Source organism: Ctenocephalides felis, unplaced genomic scaffold (assembly GCF_003426905.1).
Source record: "Ctenocephalides felis isolate EL2017-DRISC unplaced genomic scaffold, ASM342690v1 CF-g0.4_SCAFFOLD_01886, whole genome shotgun sequence".
Lineage (NCBI taxonomy): Eukaryota > Metazoa > Arthropoda > Insecta > Siphonaptera > Pulicidae > Ctenocephalides > Ctenocephalides felis.
Window position 1 is genome coordinate 79,359,015 of NW_020538040.1, and position 16,804 is coordinate 79,375,818.

Here is a 16,804-nt window from a genome sequence, read left to right on the forward strand (position 1 = left end):
GAATATATGTACATATTATATGAATATCATATTGTAATATTGTCTAGGAAACATATATACATATTATTATTATTCATTATTATTATTGAACATGATTTGGTTGGAAATTTGTTTTCGCAAGCCAGGATCTACACCTATTGCTGATTCGATTGCCTTATCATAGGTACTTTCAAAAGATGCCGCCATAATTAAATGCAGGCGAGGTATTTGACCGGGTTGATATATTTAACGAATGCGACACTACTGTGGCGACTCCATAGATCAAATATAAGTTTAATATACGATTTGATGCTGATGGCATTGGGATGGGATGTATGTGAATTGGTTATGTGTTTTTTTTTTATCAATTAACTTCAATTGTGATGGAGTGCTTTGACTGAATTAAGTCGACTGAATGTGTCTTTCGTAAAATTGTGTATATCACAGCAAATAATATTATTTTTAGTTTAGCAGGTAATTGAGAGATATAAAATATTATTATAATGCATTATTCATTGCACAAATACTCATTCTATTATTCCACTCCCACACCCTACAGTCATACGGACGCTTATATTATATAGATAAATATGTATGTGTATATTGATATATATATGTATGAATGATCTTAAATCACATATGAATATATATATATATATATATATATATATATATATATATGTGTGTGTGTGTGTATTAATTAATTAATTAGTACTTACGCATGTATGTACTTTACTTCTAACATTGATATTTACCAAGGAAAAAAATATTTTGAAAATCATGCTATTCAATCATACAAATAATTAGCCACAAATATGCAGATATGTACAATAAATCATAAGTTAGATATGTCAACAATAAGAGTAGGTGGGTCAAGTTTTCATGTAGTTTCATTGCTAACTTAGAGGAAATAATATTGTTTTTGAATTATCAAATAATTTTATGTATGTTTAAATGAGTTATTATCATTTTCATTGCATATCACACTATGTTTTATTTTTCTATATCAGCCTTTACTATTTCTTATCTTTTCCATTGATTACAGTTTAATTTTTTTGTAATCTGTTTTCTTTTCAATTCGTAGGCCACTGAAGATGACATAGGATAATATGTCGAAACATAGAGAAATAATAAAGATCATATGAAATTTTTCCATTTTTGTTTGATATTTGTATTGCCCTGAACCAGTGGCGTCGGAACCGTGTGGGCTGTGTGGGCTTGAGCCCACCCATGAATTTTGATGGGGGGGCTCAGCCCACCCATCAATTTCAATAAATTATATGGGCTAATATCTCTAAAAAAAATGAGACCACTGGCTGCCCATCTAAAAAAAAAAAAAAAAAAACGAGCCCACCCATCAAAAATTTGGTTCCGACGCCACTGCCCTGAACATTTGGGCTCATATATTTTAACATCAAAACTGTTTAAGAAAACCTAACAAACACATTCTTACACACACCCAAGTGTGTAATATGCATATATATATATATATATATATATATATACACACACACACATACAAAGTTTTTATTCGGGCATCTTCATTCATGTTATATTAATAATCCATCAAGTTTCAACAAATGTTACTAAATATCACAGACATTTGATTATACTTCAGTGCTTAACACAATAATCACGAACATAATAAATGAAAGTTATATATATTTATGAACTGAAAATATATATATTTTGTCATAATAAACTCAAATAAATAAATAAAATAAAATAAACAATCATGAACTATAAATAAAACTGTGAACTAGTTTAGTTTAAATCCATTTTAATTACTTTGTGTTAATAATTTGATAAATGTCTGAATAAAAACTGGTCATTATATTTGAATATTATTTTATAACAGAATGAATTTTTAATCGATAGATGCACTTTTTAGTGTTGGTTAAATGTTTACTTAACTTCTCAAGTAAATATTTAATTTTGTGCATTATTGTTCTGTACTGTATTACTGTTGAACTCTAGACATATTATTAAAAAGAATAGTCAGTCCCAGTTTTTATTTTTTTTTTTAAGTACTTTTACATTTATAATCAAATTGTTATATAAATAATAATCCAATCCAAAGTATATTTAAATAAACTAAAATGTGATATTTTTTTTAAATTAGAGTTCAGAACATCTACTTTTTTTTTCTTAAATACAATTTGATTTAATCCTGCAATGATCAAATTTAATCCCACACACACACACACAAACTCACACACACACACACACACACACACACACACATATATATATATATATATATATATATATATATATGAAGCGAGAGGTTTTTCTTCAGATGGTGAAATAATATGATAAAATTGTTCTTGCGAATCCATCCAGTAATTAAAAACAGTTTTATTGAAAGAAAATGTTTTTATTCAGAAAACATACGTTTCAGGTCTTGATTTGACCCATCTTCAGTGCTACAATTAAATATTTCAGGATTACAATTTAAAACAATATAAAAAATACATAATTACAGACAAAAATAAATAAAAACATGTTAAAAAAAGATAAATCTAACCAATTTAATAAATTTGTTTTATAACAAATATATATTGTGATGTATATATGAAAAGTATATAAGAAAAGAAACATAGAATAAACAAATGTAAAGAAACTCATCATACAAATAAATTTTCAAAAAAAAACACACAAAATTGCACGAAAAAATTGTGAAACAACAAATTGATAAAACGTCGAGTTATGATAAATTTTAAATGTAAAATTAAAATAAATAGTATATTTTATTATAAAAAAGCTTATTCCAAACGAACATATTGTTAGAATAACATTTAAATTAGTTCTGCATCTTCATGCAGTATTATATAATGATGTAAAACTTATATATATAATCGTGTCATTTACATTTTTGTACATTTTTTAGGTGAACCTTTCAACCATGCAATCATTTTGTATGCTTGTATTTGAAAAACTGCAGATCTAATGTATACTATATCTTGATATGTTGCAAGATTCTGTATAAACAGCTTTCAATATGAGAGCCTTGTGTTTGTTGGTTTGTTTGCTACTGATAGCCAAAACAAAATCACTTCATTCAGTCGATGATTTTCAGTTTGAAGTTGGGGATGATTTACAGGTACAGTTTATACTAAAAATACTAACTTATAAACAAATAATAAAGTATGATATGAGATAATGAAAAAGATCAATTATAATAATTGATAATAATAAATTATATTTCAAAACATAAATTATCTGTTTTTGTCATTAATTTAAATTTTTATTATTGTTATTAATTGTAATATTGTAATTAAATTAATTGTTGTGCATCACTGCTATAATTTAGTAAATAATTTAATAGTACATTGGACATCAATGAGTTCTGATAAATTTTGTTATCAGAAAGATTACACGTAATAAAAAACGAATCATATTTGGATCCCAGTACATCGCGGAATTTACATATGATTAATCCTTCTGGAAAGATTTCTGCAATTATGTTTAACTAAGCATTTTAGTCTTATTTAAATTCTTAAAACATTAAACAGAGGAGTCTACTGTCAGCTGTCGAAACCGGCAGCACCTTCCAAAACCTAATCTTCCAAAAAGTAGTTTTGTAAAACGTCTTTTTAAAAATTATTTGTTCTTGTTTTTATTAAACATTTATTCATTATTTTCTGTGAGTATCGAATTTCTCTTAATATTTTATTTTCTAAACGGAAATTCAAAGTTTAATTGTGGAAACCCAACAATCTATGTTAAAATCTTTCTAACATTTGGTGGCAAAAGTGGGATTTGTCGATGTAGGTTTTTGGTACAATGTAAAAGAATGTTCATGTCAGGTACAATAATAGTCTGAGAAAAATTAATATGAACCCTTGATATTAGCTAGAACTTGAAGATATTAAGATTTCAGTCTCAACTACTTAGAAATTTAATATAAAATCAGTGGTTAGCAACCTATAATAAGAGGGTGTTTACAACAATATATTATTATATGTTTTTATTATATTATATGTACATTATGTCAATGGACTTACTTTCTTTTATATTATGTATTTGAACAACACTAGATGTGAATCATCAGTTCTAATTTTTTTTTTCAATTCAAATTGATAGACACTGCTATATATGTGCTATAATGAATAGACTATAATATTAAATTATCTATTATTGTTTAGGTGAATTTTATGCAACTCCCTACTAGTACACTTCAGTACTCAATTCCACATATCACTGCCTATGCAGGAAAATTTATAGCCTTAGCAATATCAAAGGATGTATTAACAGGTAAGTTAGGATCAGACTAATATTCTGTACAGTCATTTATTAATAATATATTCTTGCTTTATAACATGTAATTTATAGGTAATTACATTTATAAAAGCGCCTACTCTTACTGTAATTCAAATTTCTATGTATATCACATTTTAAAAATGTTCATACCACTATTTGTTTTTATAGCATTTGAAGAGATTTAATTATATGAGAAAAATATAAAATATTTATTTCTAATAAATTTTAGTTGTTGTTTAAAGTGAAGTTGTTTAAATGTATAAGAAAAATGAATGAAAATGATAAAGAATATAATGACAATTGTAGTTTTAATGATAATAATAAGAAAATGTTAGAGAAATAATAATGATTGAGAATTCTTATTAATATTATTTCAAATTTTTCTTACTATTATTGTTTTTGATATTTTATTTTCGATCCTGAATATTTTTAAATAAATTTATAACAGTAAATGTTGTAATTTAGATAAATCTTCTATGTTTGAAATCAATGGTGTACCTGAATGGTTGCTCTTTGATAGCACAACAGGAATATTCCAAGGAGTTCCCAGTGAATCAGACATTGAAAACTTGAATATTACGCTAATAACTCATTCAAATTCTGAGGAAATTATTAAGACCACATTTAGTATTGAGGTAATCATTTACATACAATTAAAATTTTTGAATGTTTGCAATTTAAAATGTTTATGCATGCTATGTTTAATTTACATAAAAAATATGCTAAATCGTTGAATTAAAATTTAGTACAAAATTTCATAAATTTATAATTATTCAACATAAATATTCATGATGATATAAGTAATAAATACAATTACCTTATATTTAGAAATATATGTTTATTTTGCATTTGGGATTTATTTCAATGCATGTATTATTTTGTCATTTGCGCAATAATGATTTATTAAAGGAAACTGTATTATATTTATAAACAGTAAATAGCATTTTTAAATGCAATATTAATATTTAGATGAAAAGTTGCGGGATATGTACTTCAACAATGTTATGTGCTATACAAGCCCAAAGCATGAATATTTGCAGGTATTCATTATTGGTAAATTGCTAATTTTAGGTGTGCAGTGCAAGCAATCACCATGGAAATTCATATAAAACAAAATCCTGTTCAGATTATAAAAAGAATACAATTTTATATTTTATTGTGGATGGAAAGTTAGAAGACATTATACCTAGTGATAGAGTGAAATTAATAACTAAACTCTCGGATTATTTTAATATACCACGTGTACGTTGAAACTTTTGACTTAGTTTATTATGTAATTTAAAGATTAAATAAATGGATAGTTTTGATCTTATTGTAGAGTGTTCTTACCATGAAAAATATATCACCAGTGGAAATAGAACAGGTTTCTCAAAAGGCCATCAAATACGGTTATGGAAATACCAAACCAACACAAAGCTCCGTATCTAGTATTCAAATTGAAGTTAGTATAAGTTAAATACTTAAAATTTAATTTTGTATGAAAATGACACATGATGATTTTTATTGCAGCTGGGCTGTAGCGGAAATGCATTAATGATGAAATATGATTCAATCGTGAGTCAACTAAAAAATATATCTAATATTCAAGTGCCACTTATAAAGTGGATGATTGTTACTTCATTTCCAGAAAAAACATCAATGTATGAAAATTATTTATTTTGATGATTACACTCACCTTCATATTTAGAAGGCTATCTTTACCTTAACCCTTAAATTTATCTTTCACTCATAAACTTGTGAGCAGTTGTAAAATATTGTAATTTAAGCATTAATTCAATCAAAGTACAACACTTAATAGCTTGTTAATTACAGTTAGTTTCAATTTATTTGGTTAATATTGTCAATATATAATTAATAAATTAATAATATTAGTTAATTTGGTGAATATTAAATAGCTTACATAATTATTATATTGATATATACAGACAATAAATAGTCCATAAAATAATATAGGGACTAGCATTCTAATACTACATTGCTACAGGTTTTTTTAATTAGTTTAATTCGATGTCCATTTATATTGTATTTATTCTTAGCATAATAATAAATTCAAATGCAACATGATTTTCTTTGACCATTGTTATAACTTATAACGTCATAATTAAAAGTTTGCTAACAAATTTTAGAAAACGTTCTCGGCGAGATTTGGAGGGATCAGCGGATGATGAATATTATGATGCAGAATATGACGAGGATGACATTGATGGTGATGGAGTGGAAGAGGATGTCACTGCAAAATTTGCCAATGCTGTTGATTTAACAACTGCTAGAAGTGTTAATTCAGTAACACCTGCTGTTAGTAAATTCACCTAAATATTTTATACTGTAGTGATTTGTACATTATTATGTTTTGAACAAAATTCTGCAATTGGTTAAGATATTCAGTATAATCTAATTAATATTTCATCAAAAAACTTTATATATTTGTACTTGTATCTTTTGTTATATATTTATACTGTTTTGTTTTTTTCTTATCAGTTGCTTACATCTGTTGTTATTTAGTTTTTATTTACAATTTTATTTTTTTGTGTTTTATATTGAAATGTTTAAAACATCTTGATATAAAAGTTTGTGTGTAGCAAGTTGCTATTTCTGTTTTACTATCTGGTTGATTTATTTAATTCACATGATGTAAAACACTCTTTTTTATATAATAATTTAAACATATAATTTTTTTTTATAAAATGTTATCTATGTACAGGACGATATTGATGATTTTGTTGGAGGAGGAGAGCCTTTAGCAACACAAGATACTCTGACATTGAATGTTAGCAATTTCAACAAAAGCATACTATCAAGCAATAAAATAGATCTTAGTACTAAGAGCAATGAAGATTATAATGATTATAATGAAGAGGGAAGTGAAGATAATGAAACTGTCGAAGCAACAAATATAGTTCCTATAGTGGCAGTTATTGATACAAATACACCAACTAGCACAGTTCAACAGGTATTCTTCTTAGTTTTTTTAATCAATATTAAGCAACTTTAGAGAATATTTGAAAGAAACGTTGCCATATTGATGAAATATAAAATGTTTGTTGATGCACACAAAAGTGATCAAGCCAGCGAACGAGTACATTGCTTTGCCTCTGAAAGTAAACTTTCTATGGGATGGTTTTCATATTTGAGAAGCAAAAACTATTTACCAGAAAGCATGACTAAGAATAACTATGCGTATTATAAATAACTAAGAATAACACTATTAATATTGATAATTATATATTTTGATTGTAAAAATTAATATTCAAGATATATAATTCATTAATTATATTAAATTGAAACATGATCATATGGAAAATATTATGATTGTATATGTGTCAGATAAAAAAATTGTTATTGCTTAAGGCTCATAATGAAAAAACCTATTTTGGGTAAATGTTCCTCTAATCTAGATATTAACAAAAAATCTGATCACAATATTCTCCATGATTTTTATTTGAAATTATTATATAGATCTTGTCTCGTTTTTTTTTTTTGACTTTTTTCCTAACATGCAATTAAAGTCTTGGTGTTCTTTTTTTATTTTTTGAATCCAATGAAAATGCATTGTAGACTATTTTCGAAGTAATGTGTACTTATATAATACATACATATTTTTATTGTAGAGTGCAGTACATACTCCAACAACTGATGATACAGAATTACATAATATCTCCATGACACCTGTTACAAGTAGTAACTTGCAACCTGTATTTACTTCTGGAATTGATATGGGTATATCCTTTGAAAATGTATCAAATGCTGCTGAAAATACCACATCACATTTAACAACACAGCCAGACATCTATGGAACCACATTAGATCACCAAGAAAACCTTAGTAACACTACTGTTTTTCCATCAGTTACTAATCATGTTTCTTTTGCTGTACCAAATCAAGGTCAAGAAATAAAAGATAATGCACCTATTATTCAACACAGGCTTCAAAAATTACCCGTCACTGCTGGAAAGGCTTTCAGGTAATGAAGTGGTATAATTAGGTTCTGTTTATTCATGCATTTCTTAAATTGATAAAGTATGCATCATATAAAATGAAAGTTTGTTGTGAAAAAAAGTAACAAAATATTATATACATTAAATAATGTTTTTAAATTCTAGTTTTGATATACCAGAAAATACCTTTCATGATGCAGAGGACGGCTATAATCTGAGACTATCTATGCATGATATGACTGGTGCTCCTTTACAATACAGTTCTTGGGTTCAATTTGATCCAGCTAACAGAAGAGTTTATGGATTGTTAGTATTTATTTTTAAAATTCTTATATTTAGTATATTTAAAATTAACTAATTTTTTATTTTTAATAGACCACTTGAGGAAGATATATCGAGATATCAATACATAATAACGGCAAGTGATCAGCAGAATGCCTCTGTTTCCGATATTTTAGAGATAACAGTGCAGCAACATAAAGGTAGAAGAACCGTTAATCACGAGATAACATTAGCAGTTCAGTCAGAAAAAAGATTGAAGAAAAATACTGAAGTAGATTTACGATTCAGAGTATTACAAGGTAATTACTTTATATGTAATACAAAAACAAAACAGGTGAATCTGATGAAATTTAAACTGTCATATAAAAGAAAAAGTGTAGTATTCATTTTAACCGAGATATTTTGTAAGCTCTTTATTTCATTCAAGGTAAACTATACTAAAGAAATTAATAATTCTAATTATTCTAAAAGCTTTCAATCTAACAGACTATTTTTATATTGTTAATTTTATATGTACTTTCTTTATAAAATGATTCTTTTATGATATATATAAATGTTATGACGATAATTATGAAATAATAGAATATTAGCCCGGTTATTTCACTTTTTAATTCAACAAAACAATAAACAATTAAGAGATATTGGGGTATTAGGTTTCATTATGTTTCTATGTAGAAATATTAGCTAGTAAAATAATATCCGCCAAAGATGTGTTTTACACAAAGATTTGGATTTGTAGTGAAAATGTGTATTTGTGTTCACTTGTCAATTCATTATTGCTAATTTCATAATTTGATTTTTATTTTTATTAATTAAGTTTTTGTTTAGGATTGGCTGAAGTATTTGGTGATCCTGATTTTTCACAAATTATAGTCACCCATGTTCAAACGGTAGTGCAGCCATTACAGATTACGTGGACTAATGATTCATTACCACGGAACAGGTGCCCCAGGGAAGAAATTGAAAATTTATTAAAGGTGAATATGAATAAAAATATTCAGTATCAATTTAATTAGCACAGTCTTGTACTTCTGATCATTCGGATAAACCAATATTTTTAAGCTAGATTGATTTATATTACAGCATTATTTTTTAAGTAGAATAACATTTTTTTTAAATTTTATTATATTTTGTCCAACAATACCAGGTAGAATATAATGAAACTAAGATTTGTTGGAAAATAATCATTGAAATGGAATGTTTTATTTTTCCAAATATTTCTTTATAATTTTTAAACATTTATCTGTAGAAAGTACGTCAATCAGTGGACAGCACTGAGCCAACAATCGATCTAGTGCGTGCCATGGCCCCTGAATTACGTGTGAAATCAGTGCTGGGTGGCGGAGTGGGTGCGTGTTCTTCACCTGATATTCCACCACCTCCGAAGACTCCAGTACAAAACTTTGCACCCATGCCCCGGAATCAAGTAGATCATCTCAATGCAACTGTAGGACAATTACTTGTTTACAAAGTTCCTGAGGTAAAAAAAATTGAATTTTTATAGTCTTACTAAATAATATTACAATAATTAGTTTTTTACAAAAAAAAAACATTTGTCTTGCCTTTGTTTTAAGGGGCACAACTAGTTTGAAATTTTCAAAAAAACGAATTTTCAATTTTTCCATATTTTGATAGGTTATAACTTTAACATACCAAAATTTTAAAGCGATATCTTAAATAGTTTTTGAGTTACAGCCATTTAAAGAATATATATATATATATATATATATATATATATATATATATATATATATATATATATATATATATATGTAGTATATAGTATAACGATCGTTTAATATTTAAACACGTTTTTCTCGAAACAGTATTTTCCGAATTTGCGGTTACTCAAAAACAAATTATCCGATCACTATCAAATTTTTTTTACATGTTCTATATAGTTTTCCGTAAAATAAACAATCGATTTTTTGATCGGATCAAAAATCGAATTTTGGCAGTCCAAAAACGACCAAAATTTTGGGTAAAATTCGACTTTTTTTAAAAAAACGCCGTCATTTTGTCAATTTTTGATTTTTTTTCTTTATCGTAGTTCATTTTACAGACAATATTATCTAGTTTAACGAGATTTTTTTTTTTTTTAATTTCATCCACGTAAGAAGGCCAAAATCACTGCAGCAGTGAAAGGCCTTTTTTTGTCGCGCCGTTGGAGATCGACGATAACTTAAAAAATATTTAATTTTTTTCTGCAAAATTTTTACTTTATATTCTTGAAACATGTATAATTATATTTCTGAAATTTTGAAATGATTAAGTAGTTTTTTTAATATAAATTTCCAAAAATCACCTTTTTTTAGGCGGTTACACTAGTTGTGCCCCTTAATATATAAAAATTTATTTAAAAAAGATTTTTAAAATTTTTGTAAATCTGATTTTGTTGCCTCAACTTAGCTTAAATTATTTTAATATATATTTTAATTTCGAATATATTTTTATTGTTGTTTTATCATACAGGATTCATTCTATGATCCAGAGGATGGTAATGGTCGCTCATTAAAAATGTATTTGTTAAATATTGATAGAGCTCCATTAGCACCAAATCATTGGCTGCAATTTGATACAAAAAATCAAGAATTCTATGGAATTCCTACATCATCTGATATTGGTCATCGGCAATATCTTTTGGTAAATATGAAGTATTTGAATAAATGCTAGGTATAATTTATAAATATTGCATATATACATACTTTGTCAAAATATTTACAACTTACAAAAGAAGGGGGCTAGATTATCAAGGGTGGCTTTCCATGACTGTTGATTTCACATGGATATAATGGTGTTATTGCTTTTATCAAAGCATTTAAATTTTATATACATATAAATTCTTAGTGAATCTATTCAAAACATTAAAATCTAACAAATATGAAGATGAATGTTTTATAGATGTTCAAATTATTTAGATAAGCATTATATATATTTGGAAGGAACTCTATTATTACAATATTGTCAATGTTTATTAAAACTTTATGACTACACTTGTTATTGAATGAAAGTGATCAATCTTGTTTTATCATTCTTGGATAAATTAAATAGTACATTATTTTTGTAATTGGTTGCTGCTACATAATCTTTAAGTTACTGAGCATTTGAACTTAAAGTCTCTAAATGTTTTTAGAAATTGGTTGTATTGCAAAATTTACATGAATAAGTTAATATTGCAATTCACATGTAATTCTTCTTATTTTCAAATTCTGAAACATCAATCTATTTTTAATCATTTCTTTTGACTCTTTAATTGTCTTTGTGACCTCAACAACTGTTTTTGTCTAACTCCGAGTAATATGTTATTGCGCTGTATATTGTGTTAGTGAATCATCAGTCATTTTTAATAAAGAATATTTTAGTTTGTACATCTTTAAATATCTTAAATTTACATTTTGATAAATTTTACCTATTTTACTTATTCTTTTATTGAAATTTTAAAATTTGAAGCTATATTGTTTTATACCGATTTAAGTCTTGATTCACAGGATTTGCCTATATCATTTAATATATCATTGATTTGTATAATACAAAAGTTGTTTTATTGATAATAGGTATGTGAAGATCGTGGAGGATTAACTGCAACTGACGGACTGGTTGTGGCTGTACACCCAGCATCAAAGAAAGATTTTATGGTTGAATTCCAAATTACTCTTGATATTGCCTATGATCACTTTATCAATAATGCCAATATGCAGCGAAAATTTGTTGATAAAATAACAGAACTATTTAATGATCATGACTCCAGATACATCAAAATAGATAGTATACGACAAGGATCAACTATTGTAGCGTGGAGAAACACAAGTCTGACTGGTACAAAATGTTTGCAGAATCGAATTGATGAGTTGAAATCAGTGTTACTGAGAGAGGATGATTCATTATCCCACTATGTGGTAAAAACAATGGGTAGTGATTTTCCTGTTATATCTGCTAAAATGACACCTACGGGTGTGTGTAGAGGGGAGTTTTTGAATATTCATTCACCTGACACATCTGTTGATATTGATTCAACAATTACTCTTAACCAAGATCATGATGATTATCTTATCACTTTTGTTATACCTGCAATTATAATCATTGGCATGATAATTTTGGCTAGTCTTATTGCTTGTTTGTTGTACAAAAAACGACGAACAGGTAAAATGGAACTCGGTGATGAAGAAGAAAGACAAAGTTTTAGAAATAAAGGTAAAATAAATTTTTCATTTTTAATCATATCATATTACTATTGTGTAAAATAATATATTTTTTATTATTTGGTTAGTTTTATTTGGTTAATAAATATATTACAAGGATGATAAATGTCCACCAGTTCAATTTTGTTAACCAATAAAATTGATTTATATATTTCAGATCGAAGTAAAAAATAAAAACTCTAAATTAGCGCTTCTATTGATTTAATGAAATATGGAATTATGAAAAATACTTCCTGCACTAACTTTTCCTTAAGTTTAGATGAAAATTCTTACATAATTTTGACATATTTCATATTATTAATTATATAAAATTTAGAATAATGTAAATATTTTATTTAACCGTCATGTAAATATTTATAATTAGGAATACCAGTGATATTTCAAGACGAGTTGGAAGAGAAGCCAGATCCTAGTAACAAGTCACCTTTGATCTTGAAAGATGAAAAGCCACCTCTGCATCCACCACCAGAATATAAGGGATTAGATTCTCCTCAGCATGCAGACAGTGATGATAACGGACCTTATCAACCACCTCCACCATTTACTAGTTCTAGAAGTTCGGAATCCAATCGAAACAATCGTCCAAAGCCAACCCCAACATACAGGAAACCACCACCGTATGTTCCACCTTAGTACGCATGATTCATATTCTTATGGTCCTAACCCCACGAATTCTTTCTCATATTATATGTCGATGAGTTACATTTCTACTGTAGTAACACACATTTGATGTTCAAATTAAGCATTTTATCAAAAAAACTTTATATCTTTCGAGAGAAAAAGGTTGTCATTGACAGGCTCTTCTTAATTAATATTCTACCACATATCTTTTACTTATGTATATAAGTTTAATATATTATTGTTTATTATGACATTATTATGAATATGGAATTACTCTGATTCATATTATTCATATGATCATAATCAACATTTTATTTGAAAATTACTATATAGAAATTTAACTCATAACAACATATAAGCTTTTGAGATAAGACTCAACTCTTTGTACTCCTAAGGCCATTTTTTATACACTATTTTTTAATGTTAGTTCTCATATCCCCATATTCTGGTCTTTATCTAATCATAGTAACAATAATTTTTATAATGAACTTATTTCATTTATATAATTCATCTTATATTATATTTTAATCGCGTATGTGTAGTTATTATGCTTAATTATTTTAATTTTGTAGTATGCGAGTGCAGCTAATAGTTATATAGACTTATGTTTGTACTTACTGGCATATAAAAGATGCCAGCATATAGCAGTAAATAAGCTGGACAGATGTATTGGATACGTTAATAAGCAGTCTGTACTTAGCACTGAAAATCTAATATGCAAACGATCTAAAATCTTGCAGTTTATTGTTGACAGACCAATGATAATTGTTTTACGTAGATGTATAAATGTGTCTAAGACACAAGATCACGATTTTCAAGTTTTGTACTTTGAAGACAAATTATATATAATATTAATATAATAAATAATAATACAAAAAAGAGTGATGCTCTTTAACCAGAGCTAATCAATAATGTCAGTGAAGCCAATCCTAGAGTTTTTTAACCAACCCTTATTATTTTTGACCAATGCAATAACTACAATTATTTCACTAACTTATTGTGTTATTGATGATGAGTGTAAGGGAATAAATCTGATAGTTTATAAATCTCTGGGAGATACTGAAGGATTTGTTTTTCTATTAAGCTGGCATGGGCAGATTATTCTTGAAAATGATTGTTTTTATGCATATCTCACGCATTATACAGGTAAAAACAATAATGTAATTTGTATTCTATACAATTTGTGAATAACATTGATATTTAGGATCATTTTCATTTATTTAATCATTTCATAATATATACAGTCATACTAGAAAAATTTGATTATATATTATCTATTCTATATTTGCTATAATATATAATTGATAAAATATTTATGAATTTCATTTCATTTTCCTTCAACATAGATGTCTAAATCATTCCAATCACAGCTGTGTCGTAATATATATATATATATACATACATACATACATACATACATGCATGCATGCACAATATATATAATCTAATCTAGTCTAATAATCGGAAATAACATCAATAAAAAAAAAAGAATTTTATTTCAACATAAATCTCAAAATCAATATTTTTTTATGTATATATATATATATATATATATATATATATATATATATATATATATATATATGTAGCTGATTACTTTTTGTGAAGTAAAGATGTTTTGTGTTATTTATTCAGATATTATTTGATTTGTAGTATTTGCGTTACATGTGCTATTATACTGTCATTTTTAGAAAACATCTGCAAACATGCAAGTTTAATGTTAATATTTTACTATATATACATTCAAATTGAAATGTAGTAAACTAGTTCTAAAAAAAATTCCATTATGCATTTTCATAGTATTAAAGTGAGATTTTTCTTTGAGACTATTTGATAGATTGAGGTTTTACTGTTTTAGGCCATTTGCATTATAGTTATAATGATACTAAATTAAACAAAATACAGCATATTAAACATAAATATATGAAGAACAATGAAAAACTTGGTTGGCATAACAGACAATTTAAACAAATAATTAAATGTCTTATATAAAACTTGACATTATACATAATGTATAGCTTATTTATTGCAGACCAAAGATAAATCAAGACAATTGATTTGACAAATCATGAAAAATTTCTTAATAAGTGATCAGTATATTTCTGTATGAAAACTATTTTAAATAATCTTTATAAAATGTACTAAGAAGACTCTTCACTGTTAGAATATTATTATACTGCCAACTGACTGCATTCTATATATGTGTGTGATGAGTACTAAAGTACCGTAATAATTTGAATATAACGCATATTGATGAGATTATGATTATCATGTATTACTGATATTAGTCTGAATTAATTTTTAATAATTTAATATAATTTATATTAGTTTATATCATAATTTGAGACACATTTAATCATTTAATAAAAAAATTGTATATAAAAATATTTCTTCCTCTTAAAAAAGTTCTTGTATTCAATTTCAATGATACAACTACGCAACCGAAAACAAGATAAAAGCATCATACAAGCATTTGATTATGTACTCTGGACAAGCTGCATTATTTCAAAGTTTCTTTTAGTGAAGCAGCAAGCTGTAGAGGACTTGGACGATGATTTAAAAAATGAGAACTCAATAGTTTAGAGGTTTTACAAACTATCTAAATTGTACATTTAAATATTTCTATTAATAACTTTTAAGCATGATTTCAGATCATTATGTCTCTTATCTTGATAATTAGATATTAGATAATGATGCTAAAATAATGTCAAAAAACAATTTTAACTGAAGAATTTTATATTTTCAAGCAAATCTAATCACTTTGAACCAATTTTGATGAATATAAATGAATTTTGCTAAAAAGGAGAACCCGCGCGTTGCTCGTCTCGGATTTTGATGAAACTTGGCACAATGGTAGATTAGATGCCCAAACTGACTGTGGTAAAATATTAGAGGCCTATGAAAAGCGGTTTAATTATAAAAATTAATTAAAGTTTGCATTGTAGCAGCGCGCGGCATGCATAGCTTGCGATGTTTTTTCTTATCAACAGCAGATTGGCCGAGTGGCTGATATTAATACAAAATTATAATGTTTCAGGAATCACTTAACATTTATATGATCGTAAGTTTCATGAGTAATATCAAAATAAAAATTTACCGGTATTACGGAGGACTTTATTATAGAATATTTAGCAAAAAATATAAAATTAATTGAAAAATCAAATAAATTTTGATATTATTTACACGTGAAATTATAAATATCAAATAAAAAAAATAAAAAAATATATATCTGAATCGGGAATTGAACCCCGGAGCAAAAATTAGAATTCCACGACGATAGCCATCGGCCAATCTGCTGTTGATAAGGAAAAACATCGCAAGCTATGCATGCCGCGCGCTGCTACAATGCAAACTTTAATTAATTTTTAAAATTAAACCGCTTTTCATAGGCCTCTAATATTTTACCACAGTCAGTTTGGGCATCTAATCTACCATTGTGCCAAGTTTCATCAAAATCCGAGACGAGCAACGCGCGGGTTCTCCTTTTAAGATTAAATTTTCTGTTTGAATTTAGTTCTTGAAATG

The 16,804-nt window shown here is 26.6% G+C and overlaps 1 protein-coding gene across 1 annotated transcript; it reads left to right on the forward strand.

Moving 5' to 3' along the window:
• The first annotated feature begins 297 nt into the window (after nt 1-297).
• LOC113377214 (dystroglycan) lies at nt 298-14,515 on the forward strand. The gene is made up of 17 exons (XM_026617448.1): nt 298-453; nt 2,870-3,082; nt 4,128-4,236; nt 4,708-4,877; nt 5,314-5,484; nt 5,561-5,683; nt 5,752-5,882; nt 6,369-6,537; nt 6,944-7,192; nt 7,851-8,203; nt 8,343-8,483; nt 8,553-8,758; nt 9,288-9,436; nt 9,709-9,939; nt 10,932-11,102; nt 12,014-12,650; nt 13,023-14,515. Exons 2-17 carry the CDS (start codon nt 2,981-2,983, stop codon nt 13,289-13,291), a joined length of 3,381 nt encoding a protein of 1,126 aa, XP_026473233.1. The 5' UTR covers nt 298-453; nt 2,870-2,980; the 3' UTR covers nt 13,292-14,515.
• Nucleotides 14,516-16,804: the final 2,289 nt, after the last annotated feature.